This window comes from Ictidomys tridecemlineatus, chromosome 6 (assembly GCF_052094955.1).
Source record: "Ictidomys tridecemlineatus isolate mIctTri1 chromosome 6, mIctTri1.hap1, whole genome shotgun sequence".
In the NCBI taxonomy this organism is placed as follows: Eukaryota; Metazoa; Chordata; class Mammalia; order Rodentia; family Sciuridae; genus Ictidomys; species Ictidomys tridecemlineatus.
In genome coordinates, this window is record NC_135482.1 from 4,033,261 (window position 1) to 4,057,262 (window position 24,002).

The window sequence follows — 24,002 nt, forward strand, 5'->3', positions numbered from 1 at the left end:
CCGTGGCCCTGGGGCCTGGGGAGCTGGGCCCAGGCTGCGGAGAGGGCACCTGCCCTGGCCTCTTGGCCTGAGAACTTGGAGAGACCCAGCCTCCAGGGTGCAGGGGCCGTGGGTGGGAATGGGCAGAGGTGGCAGCTGCCCAGCCTCGGCCTGCACTCGGGGCTGGGGAGAGTGGGCGGCCACAGAGACTGACCTGGGCCAGGTGGGAGTCGGCATCCAGCATCCCAGAGACTCTGCCCTCGACGGCCCACCCCTGATGGGACGGCCACTGGCCTCGAGGGAGAAGTCACTGGGAGCCAAAGATGATGGCGTCACGACTGTGGTGGCACGTGGCCTCCCGGTTCACTGCTTTAAAAGCCAGGCTGCTTTAGAAAGTGGTTGTACGGTCACCCGGGGCAGAGGAAGGAAAGAACTAGAAAGGAGAGAGGAGCTCACGCTGGAGGCCCGGCGCTGTGCTGTCCACGGCCGGCCCTGTCCTTGCCTCTGAGATCCCTGGGGACACCACCCTGTGGATGGCCGGATTCCCTGAGCCTCTCTCTCCTCCCTGCCACAGCGATCCACGGGAAGAACCTGGTGGCCATCCTGCACCTCCTCATCGCCCTGGCCACCCACTTCCGGGCCCCCATCCGCCTCCCCGAGCACGTGTCCGTGCAGGTGGTGGTCGTCCGGGTGAGTAGCCAGCGGGTGCGTCCTGCGCGGGGAAGGCAACGTGACGTCCCCTCCCGCCGCCTTCCATCTGCAGATTTTCCCTCTCGAGCGCCTACCTCTGGGTCTGGCCCTGGCTCCGAGGTGGACGGCGGGGGGCGGACAATGGCGCTGATTGGAGCAGAGGCAGCGGCTGCAGGGTGTTGAGGTTTAATTTTCCAGATTTTTGAAAAGCACATTCATTCCTCTCCAAAGCCAACGCGTCGGAATTCAATCCCTTGAATGTGCTTATTACTGGAGGAGGCTGGGCCGGCGGGAGGAAATAGATCCCCAAATTAAAGGCTCCGCGCGTTTGCCGTGGAGCACGTCCCACATCCCCATTATCTCTTTTTTGGGATTCATTTCTCTTGATTCACTCGAAGAAGGACTGGGACCCCCGGGCCTGCCCCGCCCCCGCTGCTTCCCCCCGGTGCTGGGTGTGGGCCCCGGGGTGCGGGCACAGTTTTGTTGGTGAATGTACTGAGCACCTCGCAGGCACCAGGCGCTCGCTGGGCTGCTGGGGAGGAGACCCCCTCGGGCCTGAAGAGCAGCTGCCTCTGCTCCTGGGAACCTGGGGGTCTCGGGGCTCTACGTCCCTGGAGACGTCCGGCCACACGTTCTCATTTTTGGACTCACCAGTCCTGTGGCGCCTGCGGTCCGCAAGAACCTGGCAGAGACGCTGCTTTTTTCTGAAGCCGTCTGACCGCCCCGTCACCCGGGTGCTGGCTTGGCCTGGCTGGAAGGCCCCTCTCTGGCACTAAGCAAAGGTCACCTGCCTGCTCTGTCCGCTTCCTGCCTAAGGAGGACGTCTGTGGCCAGCACGGTGACGTGGGCCCCAGGAGGCCATCCTGCGGTCCCTATCTTGGAGGGCTGGTCGCAGGCAGCCGGCCGGGAAAGGCTTCCCGAGGACATGGGGAGCCTGGTTTCCGAGCCACCTACGTCAGAGCCGGCCGGGCTGGCGCAGGCTCAGCGTCCGGGTGTCCCCTTTCAGGCTTGCGCTGGGTCCAAGGCAATCTTGGGTTTGCGGAATGTTTGACCCAAGCAAGTATTCGAGGTGCCTCCCACACTGACCGGGTTCACAGGGCCACACCCAGCATGGAGGAAAGGGAGGGGGACTCCAAGCTGGCCGCACCGTTGCTCAGAGGCTGGCCTCCCGGCCTCATTCGAGCCACCCTGCCTGCCCTGCCATCCCCTGGCCTGTCCCCGCATGTCTGGACTTGCTCGGGCATCCGGTTCCCTAGTCCAGGCGGGGCCACGCCAGGCCCGTGGGATTTCAAGGAGGGAAGAAACAGAGGCCAGGGCCACGTCCACCTCCTACCACAGGGCCTGGGCTGTGCCACGCGGTCACTGACCTGCAGTGACTTCCCACCAGAGTCCACTACCTTTACACTATTCGGCTTTAAGTCTCCAATACCTTGGCCTGGGCCCAGCACCCAGTAGGCACCTAGTGCGTGTTTGGTGTGTGAACAAGTGGACAGGATGTCTCTGGCCTCGCCGGGAAGACTCTTCTGAGACTCGGTCAGCCTGAGGCCCCGAGCGGGCTGCTGGCCAGGGCCAGCCGTTCCTCATTAACAGGGACCAGCCCCAGAGGCTCTGGAGGCCGCGCTCGGGAAGGAGGGAGGCTCCGATCTCGGATGGCTCACGGGGGCCGCCGCCTCAGGAAGCCATCCCCCATCCCGCCAGGGGTCCGGGCAGGGGCCTGCGGTGGTGGTGGCCTTGAGTGGCCACCAGGGTCCCCCCAGAGCACCTGCAGCTGTCACGCCACAGCACCCCTCCATGACCTGTGTACCCGCCCAGCCCCAAGGAGCGGCCGGTGCCCTGGGGTAGCCCCCGGCTGCTGAGACAGAGCAGCTGTAAGAGGGGAGGAGGGCAGGCGCATCCGAGAGCCAGAAGTCTGAGGTCAGGGGTCAGCAGGACCTCAGAGGGCTCAGGGAGGACCCTGGCCCTCCAGCCTCCGGGGAGCGGGTGCTGTCCCGAGGCTTCGGTCTCATCTCTGCTTTGGTGGACACGTGGCCTCCCCGCTCTGCCTCCTCTCCTTACGAGGACCGCAGCCGGGCAGGACTCAGGCTCACTGCAGTCCAGCACGACAGGGTCTTGTCCGCAAGGACGGTGCTCAAGGAAAGTCACATTTGGGGCTCTGGGTGGACGTACTTGGGGACCCTCTTCAGCCCGGGAGCTGTCTCACTGGGTGTTTCCGCTGTCACGCCCCATCCTTCAGACACCCTCCGCCCCTCCTTGGGGCCCTCTGAGTCCCTCTGGGGACTCTGAGCCGGGGCGCTTCCTCCAAGACCCCCTCTGAGGCCCGCTGTCAGGCCACACGGGGGACAGCGGCCACCTGAAGAGCCTCTGAGCCGTGGGGAGGGGGCTCCTGCCCGGGGGCCCTGTGCGTGGGCGAGTCCTCTCACCTCCTCTCTCTGCTTCGCTTCCGGGGACGAGCAGAAGCGGGAAGGCCTGCTGCACTCCAGCCACGTGTCGGAGGAGCTGACCTCGACCACAGAGTAAGTGGACCGTCCGGCCCTCCAGGCCCTGCGCCCGAGCCAGCCCAGGCTGCAGCTCAGCCAGGGACACCCGTGTCTAAAGGGACACCTACCAGGGACACCTGCCCACTCTGGGTTGCTCCCTCCGCCCCTCCTCTCCCATGGCCACCGAGGATCGGGGATCATCCTGCTGGGCTGCAGGTCCTCTGGTACCTCTCCTCTGGGCCCTGGTGCGTCCTCCTGCGACGAGGCCTGCTGAAGGCATCATGGCCACCGCATCCCGTCTCTTAGCGGCATCTGGTCTCTCTTAGCGGCAGCCCTGAGGTCACCCTCTCCAGAAACCTCCCCTGGGAGGCTCAGGGGTCTGTGTCACCTTTGGAGTCCCGGGCTGGGCCCTCAGTGTTGTCCCTGCGGTGTTTAGTCTGTGTCTCCCTGGCCTGCACATAGTAGGTGCTTACATCAGCGTCTGTTAAACAAGACGGAACCCGAGCCACAGGGATCTGGGGAGGAAAGAGCTCACTGCGGCCCCTCGGGAAGGTCGCCTGGGGCAGGCCTGTGCCCCGGGCACCGGCGCCTTCCAGAGAAACCAGTCGTCCTTGTCCTTCACGGGCTGGCCTGCTCACGGCATGTCCTCCGTGACACAGGGCTTGGGGCCATGGCGGCCCTGGACCTGAGGTCTGTGGCCCAGGCTGAGGGAGACCTGCAGGACTGGGTCCCTCCCACAGAGGGCGACTCAGGTGGCTGGCGTGCCCACCCAGGGGGGACCTGCTGCGTCTTGTGCAGAGTCAGCCCCTGCCCCAGCCCCTGCACGTGTCCACAGACGGACAGAAGGGGCCAGGTGGGGTTCGGGTCCCGTCAGGGACTTGAACTGGTCAGCCCTGCCCTGTCATGTTGCCTACTGAGCCGCCGATGACCGTCTGACAGCTCTCTCCCCCGCCCCCTCCGTCTCCCTCTCCGTCTCCCCCTCTGTCTCTGTCTCTCGGTCTCTCTGTCCCTCTCTGTCTCTCTCTCTGTCCCTCTCTCCCTCTCTGTCCCTCCCTCTCTCTCTCTCTCCCTCTCTCTCTCTCTCTCTCTCCCTCTCTCTCTCTCTGTCCCTCTTTCTCTCTCTCTCTCTCCCTGTCCCCTCTCTCCCTGTCCCCTCTCTCCCTGTCCCCTCTCTCTCTGTCCCCCTCTCTCCCTGTCCCCCTCTCTCTGTCCCCCTCTCTCCCTGACCCCCTCTCTCCCTGTCCCCTCTCTCCCTCTCTGTCCCTCTCTCTCCCTGTCCCCTCTCTCCCTGTCCTCCTCTCTCTCCATGTCCCCTCTCTCCCTGTCCCCTCTCTCCCTGTCCCCTCTCTCCCTGTCCCCTCTCTCTGTCCCCCCCTCTCTGTCCCCTCTCTCCCTGTCCCCTCTCTCCCTGTCCCCTCTCTCTGTCCCCCCCTCTCTATCCCCTCTCTCCCTGTCCCCCTCTCTCTCTGTCCCCTCTCTCTCTGTCCCCTCTCTCTCTGTCCCCCCCTCTCTCTCCCTGTCCCCTGTCTCCCTGTCCCCCCCTCTCTCTGTCCCCCTCTCTCCCTGTCCCCCTCTCTCTATCCCCTCTCTCCCTGTCCCCCCCTCTCTCTGTCCCCCTCTCTCCCTGTCCCCCTCTCTCTATCCCCTCTCTCCCTGTCCCCCCCTCTCTCTGTCCCCCTCTCTCCCTGTCCCCCTCTCTCTGTCCCCTCTCTCCCTGTGCCCCCTCTCTCTCCCTGTCCCCTCTCTCCCTGTGCCCCCCTCTCTCTCCCTGTCCCCTCTCTCCCTGTCCCCCCCTCTCTGTCCCTTCTCTCTCTCTCCCCCTCTCTCTCTGTCCCCCTCTCTCCCTGTCCCCCTCTCTCTGTCCCCCTCTTTCTCTCTCTCCCTCTCTCTCTCTGTCCCTCTCTCCCTCTCTCTCTCCCTGTCCCCTCTCTCCCTGTCCCCCCTCTCTCTCTGTCCCCTCTCTCCCTGTCCCCCCCCGTCTCCCTCTCTGTCCCCTCTCTCCCTGTCCCCCCCCCGTCTCCCTCTCTGTCCCCCTCTCTCCCTGTCCCCCTCTCTCCCTGTCCCCCCCTCTCTCTGTCCCCCTCTCTCCCTGTCCCCTCCCTCCCTGTCCCCCTCTCCCTGTCCCCCTCTCCCTGTCCCTCTCTCTCCCTGTCCCCCTCTCTCCCTGTCCCCTCTCTCCCTGTCCCCTCCCTCCCTGTCCCCCTCTCCCTCTTCTTGTTGCAGGCAGATGATGGGCCGGTTTGGTGAGTACCGGGGTGCCCTGGGGCTCATGGGTCACTCGGGGAGTGGAGCCAGGGCCGTGGGGCCCCAGGGCAGGAGGGGCAGGGTGGAGGGGGGAGGGGACTGCCTGTGTGACTGCGGGTGACTGGGTGGCTCTGGGAGGGAGGAGGGGCCTGGTGGGGTGGGCTTCTCTCCGTCTCTGGTCTAACAGCCCTCCCAGGGTCAGGCCACCAAGCTCTCGTTCCCACTGGTGACCTTTCGCTGCCCCTTCATCCGTGTCCCTCCCCAGCAATGGGGGTAAAGGGACAGGGGACCGAGGGACAGGAGTGAGGGCCCTGCTCCCCTGCAGCCGGATTTCCTGCAAGTTTTCAGGGGTGTCCCAAAGAGGGTGCTGACCACTTGCCCACCCCCCACTGAAGCCTGGGACCCATCACCAACGAGGGGTGGCGGCACAGGGACCAGCCCCGTGTGTTGGTGTTTGAACCCCCGAGGGTGGGCAGCCCGGCTGGCCTCCTGGACAGAGCCCCCTTGGGGGACTTTTCAAACCAGGAGCACTGGCCCAGGGCCTGCTGTCCAGCGGGTGGGGAGGGCGGCACATCAGGAGGAGAAGGCCCCGCCCCGCTGGCCCTGGTGCGGTCACTGGGTCCTGGGTAGGATGCCCTGAAGCCCAGCCCCGAGGCTGTTCTGGGGACGAGCCAGCGCCACGTCCTGTGACTTCCCCAAGGCCTGGGATTCCAGAGGAGGCCGCACACTGTCCCCTGGGCTCCCTCAGGAGACCTCAGGCTGTGGGGACTCACCACCCTTTTTCATGTCGTTCTTATTAAGAAACAAACAAAGGAGGAGGGGGGAGGCGGGTCACGTCACTGAGGGAGAGGCTGCAGGAGGGCAGCCCAGGGCCGGCGTGGGCCGCCCCAGAGTACCCGCCGGGCACCCTGCCCCTTCCTGCTCAGAGCAGCTCAGACCCTGGGTGACACCAGCAGAGGGGCCCAGGCCCTGGTGTCCTCTGCGGCCCGTGGACTCGGCTGTGGGGGTCACGGAGCATCAGCTTGGTGGGGGCCCGGGAGTGGGCGGGCATGGGGCACGGCCTGGCCTCTGAGGGGAGCCCGAGGCCACCAGAGGCCCGAGGGCTGTGCCCGCTCAGCTCTGAGCGCCCCACGGGGCTATTAGTGGGTGACAGGAGACTCGTCCCCCGGCCTGGGCTCCTGCTGACGCAGACAGCAAGCTCCTGGTCCCCCGGGCCTGGGGGGGGGGCAGGCCGGGGAGCACCTCCCGCGGCCCCCTTCGGCCCCGCGGCCCCCTTCAGCCCCGCTGCCCGGGTCTGACCACACACGCTGCGTCCTCCGGCGCCGTGGCCTCCCCACTTGCCCCTCGCAGCTGCCGGGTTCTTTGCACCATGCATTTTGGGGGCCCTCGGCCTCCCTAGTGCATCCCTGCCTGCGAGGCCCCTCAGTGGCCCGAGGGTCTCTCTGAGCACCCTTTGCACACCTCCCCTCTGGCCTCCAGGCCCTGCTCCCGTGTGGAGGCTCCTCCTGAGGCCCCAGGCCTCCTGCTCAGGCCTCCTGCCCCCTCAGGGTGGCTCCATGCTCGTCCCGTCAGCTCCTGGCTCCGATGTCACTTACCCCAGTGACAGCGGCTGCTCCCACCCGCCTCACCTATTGGCCGAGAGCTCTGCACAGGGAGTGTGTAGCTCTTGCCCGTGTCAGTGTCTACACCCGCCGGCCTCCTCGTGCCTGGCAGACCGGGTGGGCCTGGGGGCTCCTGCCCCTCCTCCTTGCTCAGGGCTCCTTGAACTGCAGGCGTCCTGCGGGCTGGACGGCCCAGGGCGGCACCCCAGCCCCCACCTAGTGCCCGTGTGCCCGCAGCAGCTCCTAGACACTCTGGGAGCTCCCAGGGCACCAGGTGGCCCCTGGTGACACTGCTGCTGGGCTTGGCCAGGAGCCCGCTCCTGCCTCTCTGTCCCCAGGGTCCTGCAGAGGTGGGGAGCAGGCTTTTCTCTGGGTGGAAGCGCTCTCCAGGGAGCCGAGGTTGTAGTCTGGTCTCCATGGCGACGCCTGGCTGTGCCTCTTCTCGCTGACAGCCACCCCCGCCCCAGCACCGGGCCCTTCCCAGGCTGCGTGAGGACAGGGACACCGTGTGCTCCCTTCACCTCTCCTCCTCCTTACAGCCTGACCTCGCCCCTCCTGGCCTCCCCGTTCCGGCCAGCAGAGCTGGTTCTGAAACTGTAGCCTGACGCCACGGCACTGCCCAGCCCCGCTGCCCCCATGGCGCCCGGCTGCCCCCGCCAGCTTGCTCACGCCCGCCCCCTACTCTTGGCCTGACTCTGGGCTTCCTCGCCCTCTGTTCCATGTGCTGTTCCTCCACCTGGAGCGCCGCCCTCCCTCCTCTTGTCCAGAAAGCCCCCTCAAACTGCAGGACTCCCTCGCCCTCAGGGAGCACCAAGGGACAGAGGCCAGCCCTGACCTCCTGGACTGGGCTTTCCTGCACTCCCGCCTCCTCTTCCTGGACTGCAGTGGGCAGGGACTGTGCCCACTGCTTTCAGAGCAGGAAGTGCGCTTGGGGAGGAGGCCGTTCACCTCGAAGCCTGCCTTGAAGCTGGGATCCGAGCCCGGACCCACCTTTATCCCCTCGGGCGCACAGATGTGTGCTGGGTCCCCACTGTCCCCCTTCAGAGCCCTCCAGCCCCTGGTGCAGCTGAGCGGCAGCCAGCGTGGGCGTCCCCTCCTGCCCGGCGGCCTCCCGTGTGGCCTGACTCCGCCAGCCCAGCAGTGGCCTGGCTAAATATACCGGCTGACGTCAAGCGCTCTGCTCCCGGGGCCTCCGTAAGAGCGACTAAAGCTGGGTCTTGCCTGGTGACGTTGAGCCCTTTTTGTGCCCTTGACAGATTGTCTCATTGGGGACAACCTGACTTTGATGGCGGTAAAGTCGTTCACATCTGCTGCGGTGGAGGCTGAGGCTGGGAGGCCGGCGGGAGGGCCGTCCAGGCTCTGGATGCAGGAGGCTTCTGCCCCCGCCCAGGCGCATGTGCAGGCTCCTGGGCCCCAGGAGCTCTGGGCTGGGCAGGCCGGCTGCAGGGTCCACCACCTCCTGTCCCTGGCCCTTGGGTGTCCAGCTCCTTCCCTTCGGGCCTGGCGGGGGGAGGAGGCAGCTGCTCCCTCCAGCAGTGGCCTGGCGGCTCCTCCCTCCTTCACTGTCCTGTGACAGGTTGGGGGTGACACAGAGGCTGGCCTGGCCACCCCCGGGAGGGTTCAGGCCTCTGCTGTCCTCGTCCTGAGCACCGCCTGCCCCAGAGACCCCGAGGCGAAGCCGGAGGCCCCAGGTCCCTTCCACACGCTCTCTCTCCTGCTGGTCCCTTCTGCCAGCGGCCGTCCCCGCAGCTCTGTGCTCCTGTCCCCGTGCCCCCCTCAGGGGTCAGCCAGCCAGCCCTGTGCCCTCCCACGTGCTCAGCCGTCAGGGGCCACCCAGGTGGAGGTCGGAGCAGCGAGGGGCCCTCCTGGGAGGAGGAGGGTGGGCGGGCACTGCAGGGGGCCTGAGCCACCCACCCGTCCCTGAAGCTGTCCCTGTGGACGCAGACTCCCCGGGAGGCTGTCGGGAGCCGCAGTGTCTCAGTTCCTTGGCCCTCTGCACGCTGGGGCCCGCCCTTCCCCGAGCAGGAGCCAGCCAGTGCAGGGGACAGGCATCCACGGTCCCAGGCGTGGGGAGTGGATGGTCCAGCACAGAAGTGCCTCTCAGTGAAAGGACAGCTGGTGGAGGCTGGGAGCCCCTCAGAGGTGCCGAGGGGTGCCAGGCAGTGAGGCAGCCATAGGGCAGGTGCAAAGGCCCCGGGGCAGGCTGTGCCTGTAGCTTGTTGCAGGAGCAGTCAGAGGCCGGTGGGTGGAATGAAGTCAGGGGCCTGAGTGTGGAGGGTGCCTGATCCACCCCTTGGCCCACTGGAGGGAGAAGGGCCTCTATTCTAAGCAGGGTGAGGAGCTGGGCTCAGTGGTTTGGGCGGGAGGATAAGGAAGGATTCAGTTGCGCTTTAAAGGGGAGGATGGGGAAAAGCCAGAGGCCCACTGAGCAGGAGGCCCGCTGGGCAGGAGGCTGCAGGACCCCAGGGTGCGGGCAGCCTGTGTGTGGGCACAGCTGCTTTGGGGAGGCAGAGGTGACTGGATCTGCAGTTCACAGGAAGACACGGGACGTGGAGAGGGAGAGTTGGGGACGGCTCGAGTGACAGGAGTGGCCGGGCAGCTGTCCCAGTGCCATCCTGTGGCCCGTGGAGAGCTTCCCGCCCTGTTGAACAGCACCTTGGAGGCCTCCTGTGCGCGCGCGCCTGGTGCCGGGGCTCCCGGCCTCCTCGGGGGCGCCCCCTTCAGTTCTGGCAGGAATTAGACTCTGGGGGGACCGGCCATCAGGGCACGAGTGGCCTCCATCAGCCCCTCTGCCGTCCCCTCCTGGCCTGTCTTGCAGAGCGAGACGCCTTCGACACGCTCTTCGATCACGCACCGGACAAGCTCAACTTGGTGAAGAAGGTGAGCCGGTCCCCCCGCTCCCTGACCCCTGTCTGGACGCCTGCTGGGCAGAGCGTGCCCTGAAACGTGGCCACGGGACTGGAGCAGAATCACAGTGCGCAAAGCCAGCACCCCTCAGCTCCGCGGTGGCTCCCTGCGGGGGCAGCTCCCGCCCTCCCGCCAGCCTCCGGGCAGTGCCTGGAGGCTCTTCCCACCGACCCCAGGGCTTTTCTCAGTGTGGAGAGCTGTCAAGCCGCCACGGCAGTGTCACTGGCCTCCTGACTGCAAAGCCACATTCACAGCCATCAGCCTCTTTGTCCCCAGGCGGGAGCTGAGGGCCGGGCCTCCCCACCCAGGCATCCTGTTGGCCAGGCCGTGGATGGGAAGGTCCAGCGAGGCTGTGGGGATCTGCTAGGGCGCTGCGCCTCCAGAAGGGATTGGGGCCCCTGGCCAAGGGCCTGGGGACGCCCCACTGGGGAGGCAGCTGTGGGCGGTGCCCGGGAGGGAGCTCTCTGGTCAGGTCAGCTGCCCCGATGGATTTCTCAGTGCAGGACTTGTCAGAGCCTTTAATGTGCCACCTGGCATTGCAACTCTCCAAGGAGGAATGGGGTGGACGGGCTTCCCGAGTGGGTCTGGATGTGAGGTTTATGCATCTTCATTGGGGGCAGGACGTCTTACAGTCCTGTGGAGCCCACTCTTGGGAAGTGCCAGTCCAGGCTCAGTGACATCTTTATGTCCTGGAAACGTGACAACAGGCTGTGGAATCGCCCACGGTCCTCCCAGACGGAGCCTTCCTAGCTTCCTCAGGACCTGGGAGTCCCCGCCCTGCCCCACCCCAGCCACATCTGGCCCAGGGACAGAGCAGATGGGTGGACAGTGAGGGAGGAAGGTTCTAGCAGGCCCTCGCCTCCAGGCTGTGTCCTGAGGCAGGTTATGTGGACCCAGCCTCAGTTTCCCGCCTGCCTGGTGGGGCCAGAGGCATTGCCGTCCTCAGGGGCACCGTGACGGTGACCTGGGCCACCTCGGTGTGACTCAGGGTGGTCACTGTGTGGAACATGTGTGGCCCATGGTCACCTTGCTCCTTTCAGTAGGTGGGGTCAGCAGGGCCACCAGCCAGGCACCAGCACAATCTGGTGGACTCCCTCTGACTCCTGCTTCCAACTGCCCTTCTCAGGCCCGCAGTGGGAGTGGCCTGCAGGGAACCAGGGACCCTGCCCCCTGACGGGCTCCTCCCCAGGCCACCAGCCTCAGCGGGCCACACGCGCCCCGTGTCTGGCACGGGGCTTTGTCACTGAGCCCAGGGTGGCAGTGGGTACTGGACACCCCACAGGGCCAGTGCTGTCCCCGACGTCCCCTCTCCTCTGCCTTGCAGTCGCTCATCACTTTTGTGAACAAGCAGCTGAACAAGCTGAACCTGGAGGTGACAGAGCTGGAGACCCAGGTAGGCGGGGCTCGGATCCCCGGGTGGGCGGGGCTCGGCCCCGGTGGGCGGGGCTCGGCCCCCGGGTGGGCGGGGCTCGGCCCGGGCCGGGTGGGGCGGGGATGAGCAGGCGGGAGCCCCTGGGTGCTCCTGGGCTGTGGACACAGGGCCCCGATCTGCGTCCATGGCCGTCTCTGGGCCTGATCTTGCCCTTTCATGAGGACGCAGTCATGTTGCCCTGGCGCCCACCCTGGTGACTTCACGTCAACCTCGTGACCTCTGCCGGGACCCTGTTTCCAAATAAGGTCACGTTCACAGGCCCAGGGACTAGAACTCCCACATGTCTGTTCTGGGAGAGGGTCCAACTCTCCACACCCTCCGAGGCTGCCCCACGCTGTCACGGGCCTTTGCACGTGCATGTCCCTCGGGTCTAATGTCCTGCGGTGGAGGCCGCTGCTGTCACCTGTGGCCCTGTGACCTGCACCTGGTGAATGCTGACTAATTCCCCTCCAGTGGATGTGGATAAAATATTTCTTCTGCAATAGAATGCACACCTCCCGCCCCAAGATAAAGTGGCACCGTGAAAATAGGTCCTCAGCCTTGGCAGGCAGGACGCGGGCTCCCCGGATTAGTCTGGGGCCTTGGGAGCTGTTGGCACAGGCGCCTCTAATGCCCAGCTGATCCTTCTTCAGCCCCTGGGCGATTTCCCCCACCCCTTTCTCCTCCTTAGACTTCTCTCATTTGCTTTTCTAATTAAAAAAGTAATTCAGGTTCATTGTAGAAATGCCTGAAAGCGCAGATAAGCAAAACAAATGGAAACCATCCCCAATCCTGCGCCCAGGGCTCCGTGGCGCCCTCCCCTACCCGCGGGGGCTGAGCGGCAGCCCAGTCTGCACCGGGAAGTCCCCTGGTCCCTTTTCCAAAGCACATATTTGCTCATCATTTGAAAATGCATCCATTATTTCTGGCAATTTGCTAACGCGGCCCCTGCCTGGCGGTCTGCGCGGTCTGCGTGGCGGGACGTGCCTGTCTAGGTGCTGAGTTCACAGGCGCATTTTCTCAGGTGACGGGGTCTCCCATCAGCTGCTCTGTCCTGTTTCGGTCCCTAAATACATCAGCTGCGTCCTCCTTATAAGACAGAAGAGCGTGTCTCTGCCTGGCCTTTCCTCTTGTCCCGTCCACCTGGGGACCTACATTTTCTTGCTCTGAGTTGTCCCCCACTCAGCCAGCCCCTGGTGACGCTGGTCTCCCTGGTCTTGCTCCTGGGACACGAGTGCCTCTGTCCAGCCATTTGTACCCTCCTCCGTTTCCCTGATTGACTCAGAGAAAGGCAGGCGCCAGGGCCAAGTGGCGGTATGGGGGCTGCCCCCACGTCCTGACTGACGTCCCCAGCCTGTCACTTCTCAGATGGGCCAGCACCTAGCACCAGAAGCCAGGGTGCCTCAGGCTTGGACTCTGCGCTTCAGTGCACATCCGTCCTCCTTCCCGCAGTTTCCAACGTCACGTCGCCTGTAAAGGAGGCAGCGTGTCACCCACGGAGCAGCCGGCAGCTGAGTCCAGGGCCCGGCCAGCGCCGTGACCCCAAAGGACTGTCCCCTGTAAACAGCAGCTTCTCACTTTCCGTTTCTTAGTGGCATGTCCCCTGCCGTGGGCCAGGGCAGGCCTCCACTGGGTGTCTGTGGGGAGCTGCGGCAGCCTCAGGCAGGCCTTGGCTCCTCAGAGGCCATTTTCAAAAGGTGGCTGGTCCTGCTGCCCCTTGCCCGCCCTCCCACGCCCAGCATCACCTGCTCTGGGGGTGGGTGCAGGCCGTTTAGGGCCCAGCAGGAAGGGGCTCTGGATGCGGGGTGCCACAAAGGCCGGCATCTCCAGGGGCCCCGGGGGGGATTGTCCCAGCCGTGGGTGCAGCTGGTGCTTAGTGGTGGCCACAGGGAGAGCCAGCGCACCGGGTGGCCCGTCTGCCCTGCACCCGCACCCTGTAGACGCCGATGGGGGGCTTGCTCTTGCTGGGGGCCCTGCCCATCCCTGCTGGCCCTCCCCTGAGACCCAGGGTCAGTAACAGGGACAGTTTCAGACTCATGGCCTCAGCCAGGCTGCTGCCCCTGACCCCAGACACTGGCCTCCAGGCACCTGGTCCTGACGTGTGTGTGTGAGCGCGTGTGTGCGTGTGTGTCTGTGTATGTATGTGTCTCTCTGTGTGTGTGAGTGTGTGTGTCTGTGTGTGTCTGTGTGTGTGCGTGTGTGCAGGTGTGTGTGTTTGTGTGTGCGTGTGTGTGCATGTATGTCTGTGTCTGTGCGTGTCTGTGCGTGTGTCTGTGCGTGTGTGTGTCTGTGTGTGTGCGTGTATGTCTGTGTCTGTGTCTGTGCGTGTGTCTGTGTGTGTGTCTGCACGTGTATGCATGTATGTCTGTGTCTGTGCGTGTGTCTGTGCGTGTGTCTGTGCGTGTGTCTGTGCGTGTGTGCATGTATGTCTGTGTCTGTGCGTGTATGCGTGTATGTCTGTGTCTCTGCGTGTGTCTGTGTGTCCCCCCCCCGTCTCTTTCTCCCCGTCTCTCCCCACTCTGGGGGTCAGGACCTGGGGTGGGAGCTTTGTCCTGTCCGAGCCTTGGTTCCGGACCTGCTGCCCGGGTGAGGTGAGGCTGGATGATCCAGATCATTTCACTGTGAACGTTTCTCGTCCCTTGAGCTTGTTAAAGTGTTTGCTGGGAATGTCACCAAGACCCCCCTGCAGTTTGCAGATGGCGTTTACCTGGTCCTGCTCATGGGTCTTCTCGAGGACTACTTTGTCCCCCTCCACAACTTCTACCTGACCCCGGAGAGCTTCGACCAGAAGGTACGTGTGCGGTCCCCTCCTTGGTGGCCCAGGACGTGCCTGCTGACGGGAACCCTGAGCACTCTCCGCAGATGGAAGCCGGGGTTGGGGTGGACGCGGCTCCCGGCAGAAGGACTGAGAAGCCATCGTAGCCTGCGAGGCACCACAGTTTGTCCTCCACCTCCCCTTTGGGGTCCTTTGCGTGGCTTTCTGTGGCTCTGGTACTTGAGATCCAGGGTCAGATCCTGCCACACGTCCCTCGGGTTTTCCTGCTCTTTGTGAGTGTCCCCAGTGTCCTCTGGGCAGCTCTGTGGCCAGCATCTCCCTTCCCCATTCTTGGGCAGCAACATATTCCCAATGTTTTTCCTACTAAACGATCGGGCAGCTTCTTGAATAGATGCCGACATCCCTCTGTCCTTAGGAGGTGGGTGCCAGGACCCACGAGGACACCAGTGTCCACCACGCTTTTGTCCTTTATGTAAATGGCGGAGGATTTGCACAGAACCCACCCACAGCCCACGGTGTGCTCAGATCACCCCTCACACCCGCTGCAAAGTGAGCGCCAGGGAGATAGTGGCCCTGCGGTGCCCAGGGGGACGTCACTCTGCCCAGAGGTCCCGGTCAGTACTTGGTTTAGCTGCAGGTGCGAAACCTGTGCGTCTGTAATTATTCTGTGGCTGTTTGCTTAGGAAAACATTCCCAGTAGGATTCTTGGGGCTGCCCTGGGTGGGGTGCCCATGCCCCCCGCTGGCTTGTCCTTGTGGGCTCCCCCAGCCCAGCCCGTCACGGCAGCCCGAGTGCCTTGCTGTAGACACTTGGCCACGGATGGGCTGGGGCGCCGTGGCTCACAGCGTCTGTCACTTTATTTTCTCAAAAGTGCCAGACCCGTGAGTCGGGGAGGCAGACTGTGTGAGCTGGCGGTGGCACCCGAGAAGCGGCGGGAACCAGGGCCAGCGTGGACCATCCGCCTGCTCCGGTCCCGCGTGGGCAGCTGCCAAGCGTCCCCGGGTCCTGCCTGCGGAGGTGCAGTCAGAGCAGAGGAGCGGGCTCTGCACGGGGTGTCCTGGCCGACCCGGGGTGGGGGTGGACGGGCGCAGGCTGCGGGCGAGCCTGGGAAGTGGAGGCCGCGAGGTGGTGAGGAGGCTGCGCTCAGCCTTGCTCCTGAGGTCCCTTCTGTGTTGAGACTCGTCAGCTGGCCACACCCTGGTTGGGCGGATCTGGAGCCGGGTCTGGCCAAGACGAGGCTTTGTACAGATGTCAGAGGCGCCACCCTGGCCCCAGCCTTCCTCCCCTTGATCCAGATGAAGGTCTGCGTCACTGCCCTGGCCCCGGAGGCTCCGAGCCTGTCTCACCTGTGAATCGGGGTGCGGAGGGGGCTGGGGGCTCTCTGGGGAGCTGCTGGTCCCCTGAAGGAGGGGCCTGCGCTCTGGATCCCCAGGGCTGGCTCCTCAGTGGGGGCTCTGGGGCTCTGGTCTTTCCTCACGTCCCTGCATCCCGTCGTCCTCCTCCTGGGCGAAGGTCCCGAAGTACTGCTGGCATGTCCCCCGACGATCTGTCTCCTGGTCTGACAGCTGCCTGTGGCCTGGCAGCTTTTCCCGTGGGGACCGAGCCACCAGAGGCACCTGTTCTGCCACCTGTGTGCTAGGCACTGCTCGGTGACAGTGGCGACATGGTCTCCAGTGTCCTGGGCACCGAGACCACAGGGCACCTTGGTTGTGGCTCTGGGGACCTCTGGGGACCTCCTTTTCTGGAGGAGGGGCCGAGAGGGTCAGAGAGCAGCGCAGGAGAGGCACCGAGCGCTGCCCCCCCAGGACGGGGCGGCTCAGCCCAGCAGGGCCCTGCCCCATGGTGGGCGGCGCCCCGTGAGGCCGGGGGTGCCTGGGGACGGCCGCGGCCTTTGGCTCTGCACACTCCAAGCCCCTGGTGCCCTTCGGCCATCTCGGGAGAGATTCCCAGAACCTCCCGTCCGTGCAGCGCGGCATCTGGAGACGGGATTCCTTCCCGGAGGCCCAGGGAGGGCCTTGCAGTTTCAGAGCGCGTCCCCCTGTGCCCGGCTGATGAGTCCACTCTACCAGAGGCGCAGGTCTCAGGGCGACCCCCGCCAAGGTCGCGGAGTGCCCAGGGGGAGCTGGAAGGGCCGGCTGCACTCGGGGGTTTTCTAAGACCCTCTGAAGTGCGGGGAGAAAGGCCGCGCCTCCGCCGGATGTGGCCACATGTGGCGGGTCCCACGGCAGCCACAGTCACGGGGGGGTGCTCTCTCCCCCCCAGGAGCTGCCTGCTGGCCTGCACGTCCACCCAGAGGACGGGGGTGACAGGCCTGGCGTGGTGGCCCCTCCTTTCTGCATTGTCTCAGGCCGAGGAGGACGCAGAAGGGAATCCCCCTCAGAACCAACCACCTCGAGCTGAGGGGCTGCGGGCAGGGTCCTGGGGGGTCTTCCCCGTGGACTGTGCCCTCCGTGGGGTGGGGTGGCCAGGTGGGTGCCCCCTGGGCTTTCCACTGTGACTCGAGGCTGCTGCTGGCGTGGGTGGGGACGTGCGTGGAGCCCTGGTGGTGGCTAGAGGCAGAGGCCCCCGGAGGACAGGCATGGGCGCTGGACGCCGACGCCGTGCTCGGGGCAGGCTCCATCTCTTCAAGCCTGTGCCTCTCTTGGCATGGACGTCCCGCCCCGCCTCAGCCCAGTGCCCGCTCCGTGAGAGGGAGAGCGCTGCCTTGCCCAGGGTCCTGTGCTGGGTGGCCGCTCTCCCTGCCCAGCTGCCCGTCCTGGCTCCAGCCCCTTCTCCGCTCCCAGGGCTCACCCCACTCTTGGGCCCAGAGGCACAGCCCCCATCCCAGGTCCTGCTCCTGGTCCGTAGACCTGTCCTGTTTCCACCGGCTGGTTCCAGTCTGCCTCCGGGATGGCCAGGGAGCCTCCCAGGACAGCGCCTCTGGTCATCCCGCTCAGCAAGCCTGTGCACATGGCCCGCATCTCACTGGCCACACCCCCGTACCTGGCCGGGGCTGGCATGCAGCAGGTGCTTTGCTTCTCTGGGCACCCCAAGTTGGGTGCCACTCCCTGAGGGTGATTTTGGTGATTTTGCCAAACACCCTTTCCCTGGTCAGCCCTTTATTTATTTTTGGCACCAGGGATTGAACCCAGCTTAACCCCCGAGCCACGTCCCCAGCCCTTTTTGCTCTTTATTTTTTTTTTTGAGGCAGGGTCTTCCTAAGCTCTTCAGGGCCTCATCAAGTTGCTGAGGCTGGCTCTGAACTCGTGATCCTCCTGCCTCAGCCTCCCAAGTTTCTGGGATAACAGGCGTGTGGCACGCGCCTGGCCCCAGTTAATTAGTAACTGATGCTGTCAGTAAAATCATTATCTGGGGCTGGGGCGGTGGCTTAGCATGTGAGGCTCTGGGTTCAATTCTCAGCACCACATTAAAAAAATGAAGATATTGTGTCCGTCTACTGCTAAAAATAGATATTTTTTAAAATTATCACCTGTTTCTGCTGCACTTACACTGAAATCACGGGGAGTTCGTGGCTCAGGGCCCTGGGTCCTTCCCTGCTGAGGTCTGTGTGGAGCCTGTGGGTTTGGCGGCAGGTGGGTGCTGGGTGTGATGTGGCTGACCCTGGACGTTAAGTGCAGCCCAGCGGCCCCTGGTCTGCTAGTGACTCTCCAGCAGTCACTAGCAGAAGGAGCGCCTCCAGCCCCTCGAGCGAGTGGCACTAGACCCTGTGGTCACAGGAGGAACCATGCGGGGTAGGGCAGCTGCATCGGGCAGCGCTGGGCCAGGCGACTCTGCAGCCACCATCCAGCCGACTTCAGTTCCAACAGGGTCCACGGTGCCTGCTCAGGGCTGAGCCCCTGCCGCCTGCAGAGCACCGTGTCCTGCAGTTGACCAGGCCACCCTGTGCGTGCCCACTCCTCACAGCCATTGCGGCAGTTAGCAGGGGCTGCTCTGTGCGGGGCAGTGCCCAGGACTGGCTGCTCTGCAAGGATCTTGTCCTCCCTGAGCCTCAGTTTCCTCGTCTGTAAAATGGGATCCCTGCCGCCTCTCCTTGTGGGTCTGGGTCTGGGGCAGGGCAGGCACCGTGGGCACGAGTCCTCGAGAGCAGGCCCGTGCCTCCCTCCTCCCGTCCCCAGCCCCAGCCCCCTGGTGTGAGGAGGAGTGTCCCCTTCTCTCTGCTCCCTCCCGGGCTCTGCCCCGGGCTCCCTGGGTCCTTGCAGCTGAGTCGAGGCTCCCTCTGCCCACCCTTGATCCCATCACCTCGTCAGCGGGTCACGGGCAGGCCCCGTGCAGGTGGCCACGGTCCTGAGCTGATTCTTCCTTGGCAGGTCCACAACGTGTCGTTCGCCTTTGAGCTGATGCTGGACGGCGGACTGAGGAGGCCCAAGGCTCGCCCTGAAGGTAATGCCCGGCCCTTGGCAGGAGGCCCTCGGCAGGCTCCCACGTGGCTGGACACTGGACGTCCGTGTCTCTGGCTCATTTCCCCTGTTCGGAGTCCAGGCTGAGCTGGTGGGCAGGGTCAGCAGGGCCAGTTCTGTGAGAGCCTCTTGGTTTTGAAGGACGCGGCCTCTGCCTGCAGACCTCAGGGCTGAAGACCTCTGGCCGTGGCCGCTCGGCTGGAAAAGCAGTGTCGCGCCCTGAGAGGACATTAAAGGCTCCCAGATTTAAGGAGGCCTCCCGACGGCGGGCAGAGGGCGAGGCTCCTGAGCGGGCCTGGGAGGGACGGCCCAGCCAGCCTGAGGGCTCGCCCAGCACCGCCTGGCTTGAGGTTGTCACCTGGTCCCAGGCTTCTCTGACCTGAGCCAGCACCTGGTGGGGGTGGGGCGCTTCTTAGGGTGCAGACTGAGGTCAGGGTGAGGGTGGACCCAGCAGTGTCCCTTGATGTCAAGTTTCCTGGCCTCTGCTGCTCCTGTCTGGGGACCCCAGGACCTGGCACGGCCATGGCATTGGCCGCCAGTGTCCTGGTCAGTGCAGGAGCTGCGAGGGGCCCTGGGGGATTCAGGCTGAGCAGCACCCCGGGGCCCTCTTGGGAAGTCGCGGGGTGGGGGGTGCTGAACACCTGAGGCACTGACGGGTCCTGCGTGAAAGAAACCGTGACCTACACGCACACACACACACACACGGACACACGCACGCACACACACACGCACGCACACACACACGCGCGCACACGTACACACACGCACGCACGCACACGCACGCACGCACACACACACGCACACACACATACACACACACACATACACCCGGGCCCCGCGGCGGCAGGGCCAGGAGCTGTGGTCCTGCCTGCACACAGGAGGGCCCTTGGCTGGGGACACCCCGCCTTAACTGGAGGTCCACAGGGGCCTGGGAGCACACGGGGACACCCAGCCCATCTGGGGAGAGGCTGGCTTCGTGGGGCCCCAGGAGGGTCTCCCGTCCTGCTGTGGGAGCCACGTGGTCCTGTGGGTACCAGGGTCTGATGGGGTACCCCAAGGTGGCTTTTGAAGCCCTTTGATGTCAGATCTGGGGCAGCTGGGGGGGTGTAAGTCCTGTGACCCCTGAGGGTGGGTTCTGTCAGGACAGGGAGCAGGGTGCTGGCTTACCCCTGCACGTGTCCCCATGTTGGCCGCCTGGTCTCTGTGGCCTCTGCCCTCCCCACCACACCTACCCTGGGCTTTTGGGGGCTGGGGTGACCCATAGGGCCAGGGGCTCTGGGCCCCCACAGAGTACTGGGGCTCCCTCAGGTAGGCAGGCCATTCCCGGCCACCCACCAGTGACCCACCTGGACAAGCGGGGAGCCCAGGTCCCAGGGGAGGTGGTGGCCCTCAGGACTAGTTACCCACAGGGCTGGCGCAGGGGGCCTCGACCTGGGGGACTGAGCTCAGGGCCTTCAGCATCACTGGGTTAAGAGGAGAAGAGGCGGGAGCCTAGACCATCCAAGTCACTTATCTGAGGCCACAGAGCAGGTGAGAAGAGCCAGGTGCCCAACTCCTAAGAAGGGAGGCCCCCTCCCCACGAAGACAGCAGCCCACACTAGAGTCCATGGGTCCCTGCGTGTTATTGGAGTTGGCCTTCCATCCGGGAAGTGCCCTTGGCCACCTGCCCACCCGTCCTTGAACATGTCCTGATACAGATCCCAAGGGGTCTGTGTGCTTGTCCCCACAGAAGGTGGTGGCCCTGGTGGGGGCTCTCCACGCAGCCTGTGTGTCCGAGGATGGTCACGCCGGTGTCTCCTGCATGTGCCGGCCAGTAGCCTCTTGCCGAGGCGCTCAGCTGTGCCCATGGTGGCTGAGAGTCCGTGGTGACCCCAGGCAGGGCACATTCTCTCCTCTGCCAACGGTGTCTCTGTGTCCTTCTGCAGATGTGGTGAACCTTGACCTCAAGTCCACCCTGCGGGTGCTGTACAACCTATTCACCAAGTACAAGAACGTGGAGTGATCGGGACCCCAGACGGCGCGGGCCAGTCCGGGGCAAGAGAAGCAGGGCCCGTGCCCCAGGCCCTTCTCAGGGAGACGCCCTGCTCCGCCCCGGCTGTGTGGCCCCTCCCATCCCTGCCTGCTTTGGTGGCCATTCACCTGCTTTCCTTGCAACCCTGCAGTGGTCAAGACCTCGGAAAATGCAGCCTCTAGACACGGGGCTGGGCTCCGGTCTCCCTCCCTCCCTCGGGGCAGGCTGAGGAGGTTGACTGTGTTGTCAAAAGATGACACGGAGAAGCTCGGGCCCAACCTCCAATGGCCGTGCTGCCTCTCCCATTGGTGGCCTGGTCTCTCCGTCCACCCTGGCTGTGCGGGGCTGCCCTTGGACGAGGGCCCTTTTGACAAAAGGGTTTTGCAATTAAAAAACTCAACTCTCACGTCCCCGGAACCCTGGGTGTGACCCATGTCCTCCATCCCTCTGGTTCCCGTGGCTTCTTGGCCACTCTGTGTTCTTACTGACCTTGAGCGTGAGCTCCCAGGACCCGTGCCCTGCCACAGGCAGAGGGAGGATTGGCTGAGGGCGTCCCTTGGCTTCCTGCAGTGGCCCAGGGCTGGTCAGGAGCTGGCTGGAGGCGGCTCAGTCCCGAGGTCCGTCTGGGGATGGCCCGTCGGGGATGGCGGCCTGTTCCTTTGCTAGGCCCGCAGGGCCGGAGGCTCAGAGCACAGAGGATCCACGTCCCGCAGCTTGGAAGCCGAGGTCGAGGGGCCAGGTGCCCGCAGGACCCAGTTCCCTGGTGGCCTCGTCCTTGGCCGCGTCTCCACAGGTCCCCCTCTGCCAGCGTCTCTGTTAAGGACACCAGTCACACAGGGCAGGGCCCGCCCACGTGACCTCATTTCCTTGTTACCTCTTTAAGGCCCATGTCCAGATGTGGTCACACTGCGGCCCTGGGCTTTGGGGCTGAATTTAGGGGACACGACACAGCCCATGAGGGGGGCATGCAGTGTCCATCTCTGTCCTCCCGGTGCTCCCGTGGCATCTCCCTCTCGGTGTCACCTAGTTAAGCTCTTCACCCTGGTCACCTTGGCTTGGAGAGGAATGGCGTCCCCTCAGCTGTGTTCTCTGGCCTGGCCCTGGCCACAGGGGGTCCTGCTCTGTGGCAGGCCCTGGCCGTTCCCCTGCTGTCTCCTCCTGGCCCCTGCCCGGCCAGCCCCCTCTCCAAGCTCTGTGTGCTCATTAGCGACTGGAGGACAGGCCTCTCCGCCTCTTGGCCCCCACCCCCTGCAGACCAGGGCTGGGGGTCAGGGTTAATGTGGATCGAAGGTCGCGCTGAAGGTTGAGAGTGTTCTGAACGTCCTCCCTGGATCCGCGGGGCGGGGCTGGGATGGGCTGAGGGGAGCGTTTTGATGGAGGTGGTTTCCCAGCAGGAGAAAGGAATAATTACAACGGCATCACGGCATCTCCTGCGGGATGCAGCGACATAAAGACCTCCTTGACAAAGTATCCGGGGCCGGAACGTTCCGCGCAGCCTGCAGGACTCGCCTTCCAGGGCCGGTGGCCTGGACCCGCCCGGCCTTGCTCTCAGGCGGGCCTGGCCAGGGCGTTGCTCATCCCCAGGGGTTTCGGGGGCCGAGGGACGGAGATGAGGATCTGGAGAGCGCACCTGTGGCCTCCTAGCCAACTCGGGCAGCTTCAGCCTGATCCACGTCATCCAGGGGGAGGACGTGGTCAGCGGGAGGGGCTTCAGCTTCTGAAGCAGCCCCTGAAGCCCTGCTGGACGCTCGCCTGGCCTCAGGTCAGGCCACTCCCCACTCTTCCCTTTCAAGAAGGACACTTGGAGGGGCCGCGGGTGTGCGGGAGCCGGGCAGGCAGCTGGCTCACAGCAGGACCGGTAAAGGCTGAGGTTCAGGAGGCGGGGTCTCTCCCGGGGCTGTGGGTGCAGACGACCTGCAGGGTCCCTTCAGGTCTTCTTGATCCCTGCCCGGCCTGGATGGGAGAGGGAGGGCCGGCTCTGAGGGCCCCTGTGCCGGGAAGTTCTGGAAGGTTCTTCCTCCTTCCAGGCACAGCCTCATGATGATTTTTCTCTGAAGAGGGGCCTGGCCCACGGCAGCAAGGTGAAGGCAAGGCCATTTGTGTCCACCCTCGGGGGCAAAGGCATGGACGGCCCCTGCACAAGGAGTCCCGGGTTCCCAGGCCCACGTGGAGGCTGGCCGGGGGCTGGTCCGGCCCTCCCGGTGGCCCCTGGCCTGGCCGCCTGCAGCTGTGGCCCCTTCCCACGTAGCCTGGTGCAAGCCTGACCCGGCCCCCGTGTCCTGCGGCTGTGGTGGAGGGCGGTTTTATTTTGGACTAGCTGAATCCTCTGATCCTTTGTGTGCCGCTATGTTATTGTCTTTTTAATTGTTCGGAGGACGTTTCCTTTGGATTTCTGGATATTAAATAAAAGCCACTGAAGCCCTGGCTGTGCTTTGATCAGACCCGCCTGGATGACAGCAGGAAGCCACGCTGCTTGCGACATGAAGGGAGCTGCGGCTGGGGAAGTGCCCGCTCCGAGGCACCTCCGCGCGCTGTTATTTATTCCAATAAAGGGCCGCTCGGCCGCCCGTGCTCTTTTGGCTGCTATTTTTCTCTTCCGTGCACTTGGCACTTGCTGCCCGGCTGCCCAGTGCAGGGCCCACGTGACTCCACAGCCCTGCCTGCTTGGCCCTCTGGCCAGAACTGGGCCACTGCTGGCCCTGGGCACGGGCTGGATAAATCGGCCACTGCGGTGGAGGGGACAGGAAGTCACGAAGCCTCATGTGCTAACTAGTGAGTGACCACCCTTGACTCTGGGGCAGGGACCCAGGTAACTGGCAGTGGTGGCCTAAACTTGGTGGTCACCAGCCCCACCTCCAACCCTCCTGGGCAGAAGTCCTGGGACACCGCAGGAGCCTGGGACTGCTACAGCTGTGGCCAGCCCTGGGTGGGCAGCAGGACGGCCAGGTAGCAGTGCTGTTTAAGAAACAGGAAATGACAGACGGTGGCTGTGAGAAGCTGGTCCGAGACGCACACGGGGAGGAGTCCAGGTTTGTCCCTGGGTGGCTGCCGGTAGGTCAGCTCACCTGGGCCTTCCAGTGCAGGGCTCTGAGGGATAGTGTAGTCTCCCGCCCTCAAAACAGCCGTCCCACCTGATCTCCCTCAGGGATGTGTAGCAGGGTCTGGGGACAGTGCTGGTCGTCACAGCTGCTGGCCTGCCATGGTGAGGCCAGCAAAGAGCCATCCTGCCCAGATGCCTGTGCTGCTGCGGCTTGGAGGCCCTGGGCCAGCCCGTGTCCACTGCCTCTGTGGGGGGGTTCCCTGTTAATATGGAGGAGGACGGAACCGTTCCCCTTCTGTGCTGGTTCTTTGAGGCCAGCAATGGAGAGCGGCTCTCCAGAGAGCTTGCTGGCCCTGTTCAGTGGGCATTTTGCTCAGGGTCTGGTTCTTGCAGACCTTGCCCCTGGCCTGAGCCCTGCAGCCTGGGGCGCATCGGCAACTCAGGTGAGCCGCAGTGACGGAGGACACCA

The 24,002-nt window shown here is 64.7% G+C and overlaps 1 protein-coding gene across 1 annotated transcript in view; it reads left to right on the forward strand.

Moving 5' to 3' along the window:
* Nucleotides 1–23,064, forward strand: part of Parvb (parvin beta) — a 25,330-nt gene extending 2,266 nt beyond the window's left edge. Inside the window, exons 3-10 of the mRNA XM_078052449.1 lie at nt 554–669; nt 3,124–3,182; nt 5,370–5,389; nt 9,810–9,871; nt 11,223–11,291; nt 13,999–14,100; nt 18,393–18,465; nt 20,408–23,064. Of these exons, the coding sequence (XP_077908575.1) occupies nt 554–669; nt 3,124–3,182; nt 5,370–5,389; nt 9,810–9,871; nt 11,223–11,291; nt 13,999–14,100; nt 18,393–18,465; nt 20,408–20,484 (578 nt within the window). The 3' untranslated portion in view covers nt 20,485–23,064. The remainder of the gene's footprint in view (nt 1–553; nt 670–3,123; nt 3,183–5,369; nt 5,390–9,809; nt 9,872–11,222; nt 11,292–13,998; nt 14,101–18,392; nt 18,466–20,407) is intronic.
* Nucleotides 23,065–24,002: the final 938 nt, after the last annotated feature.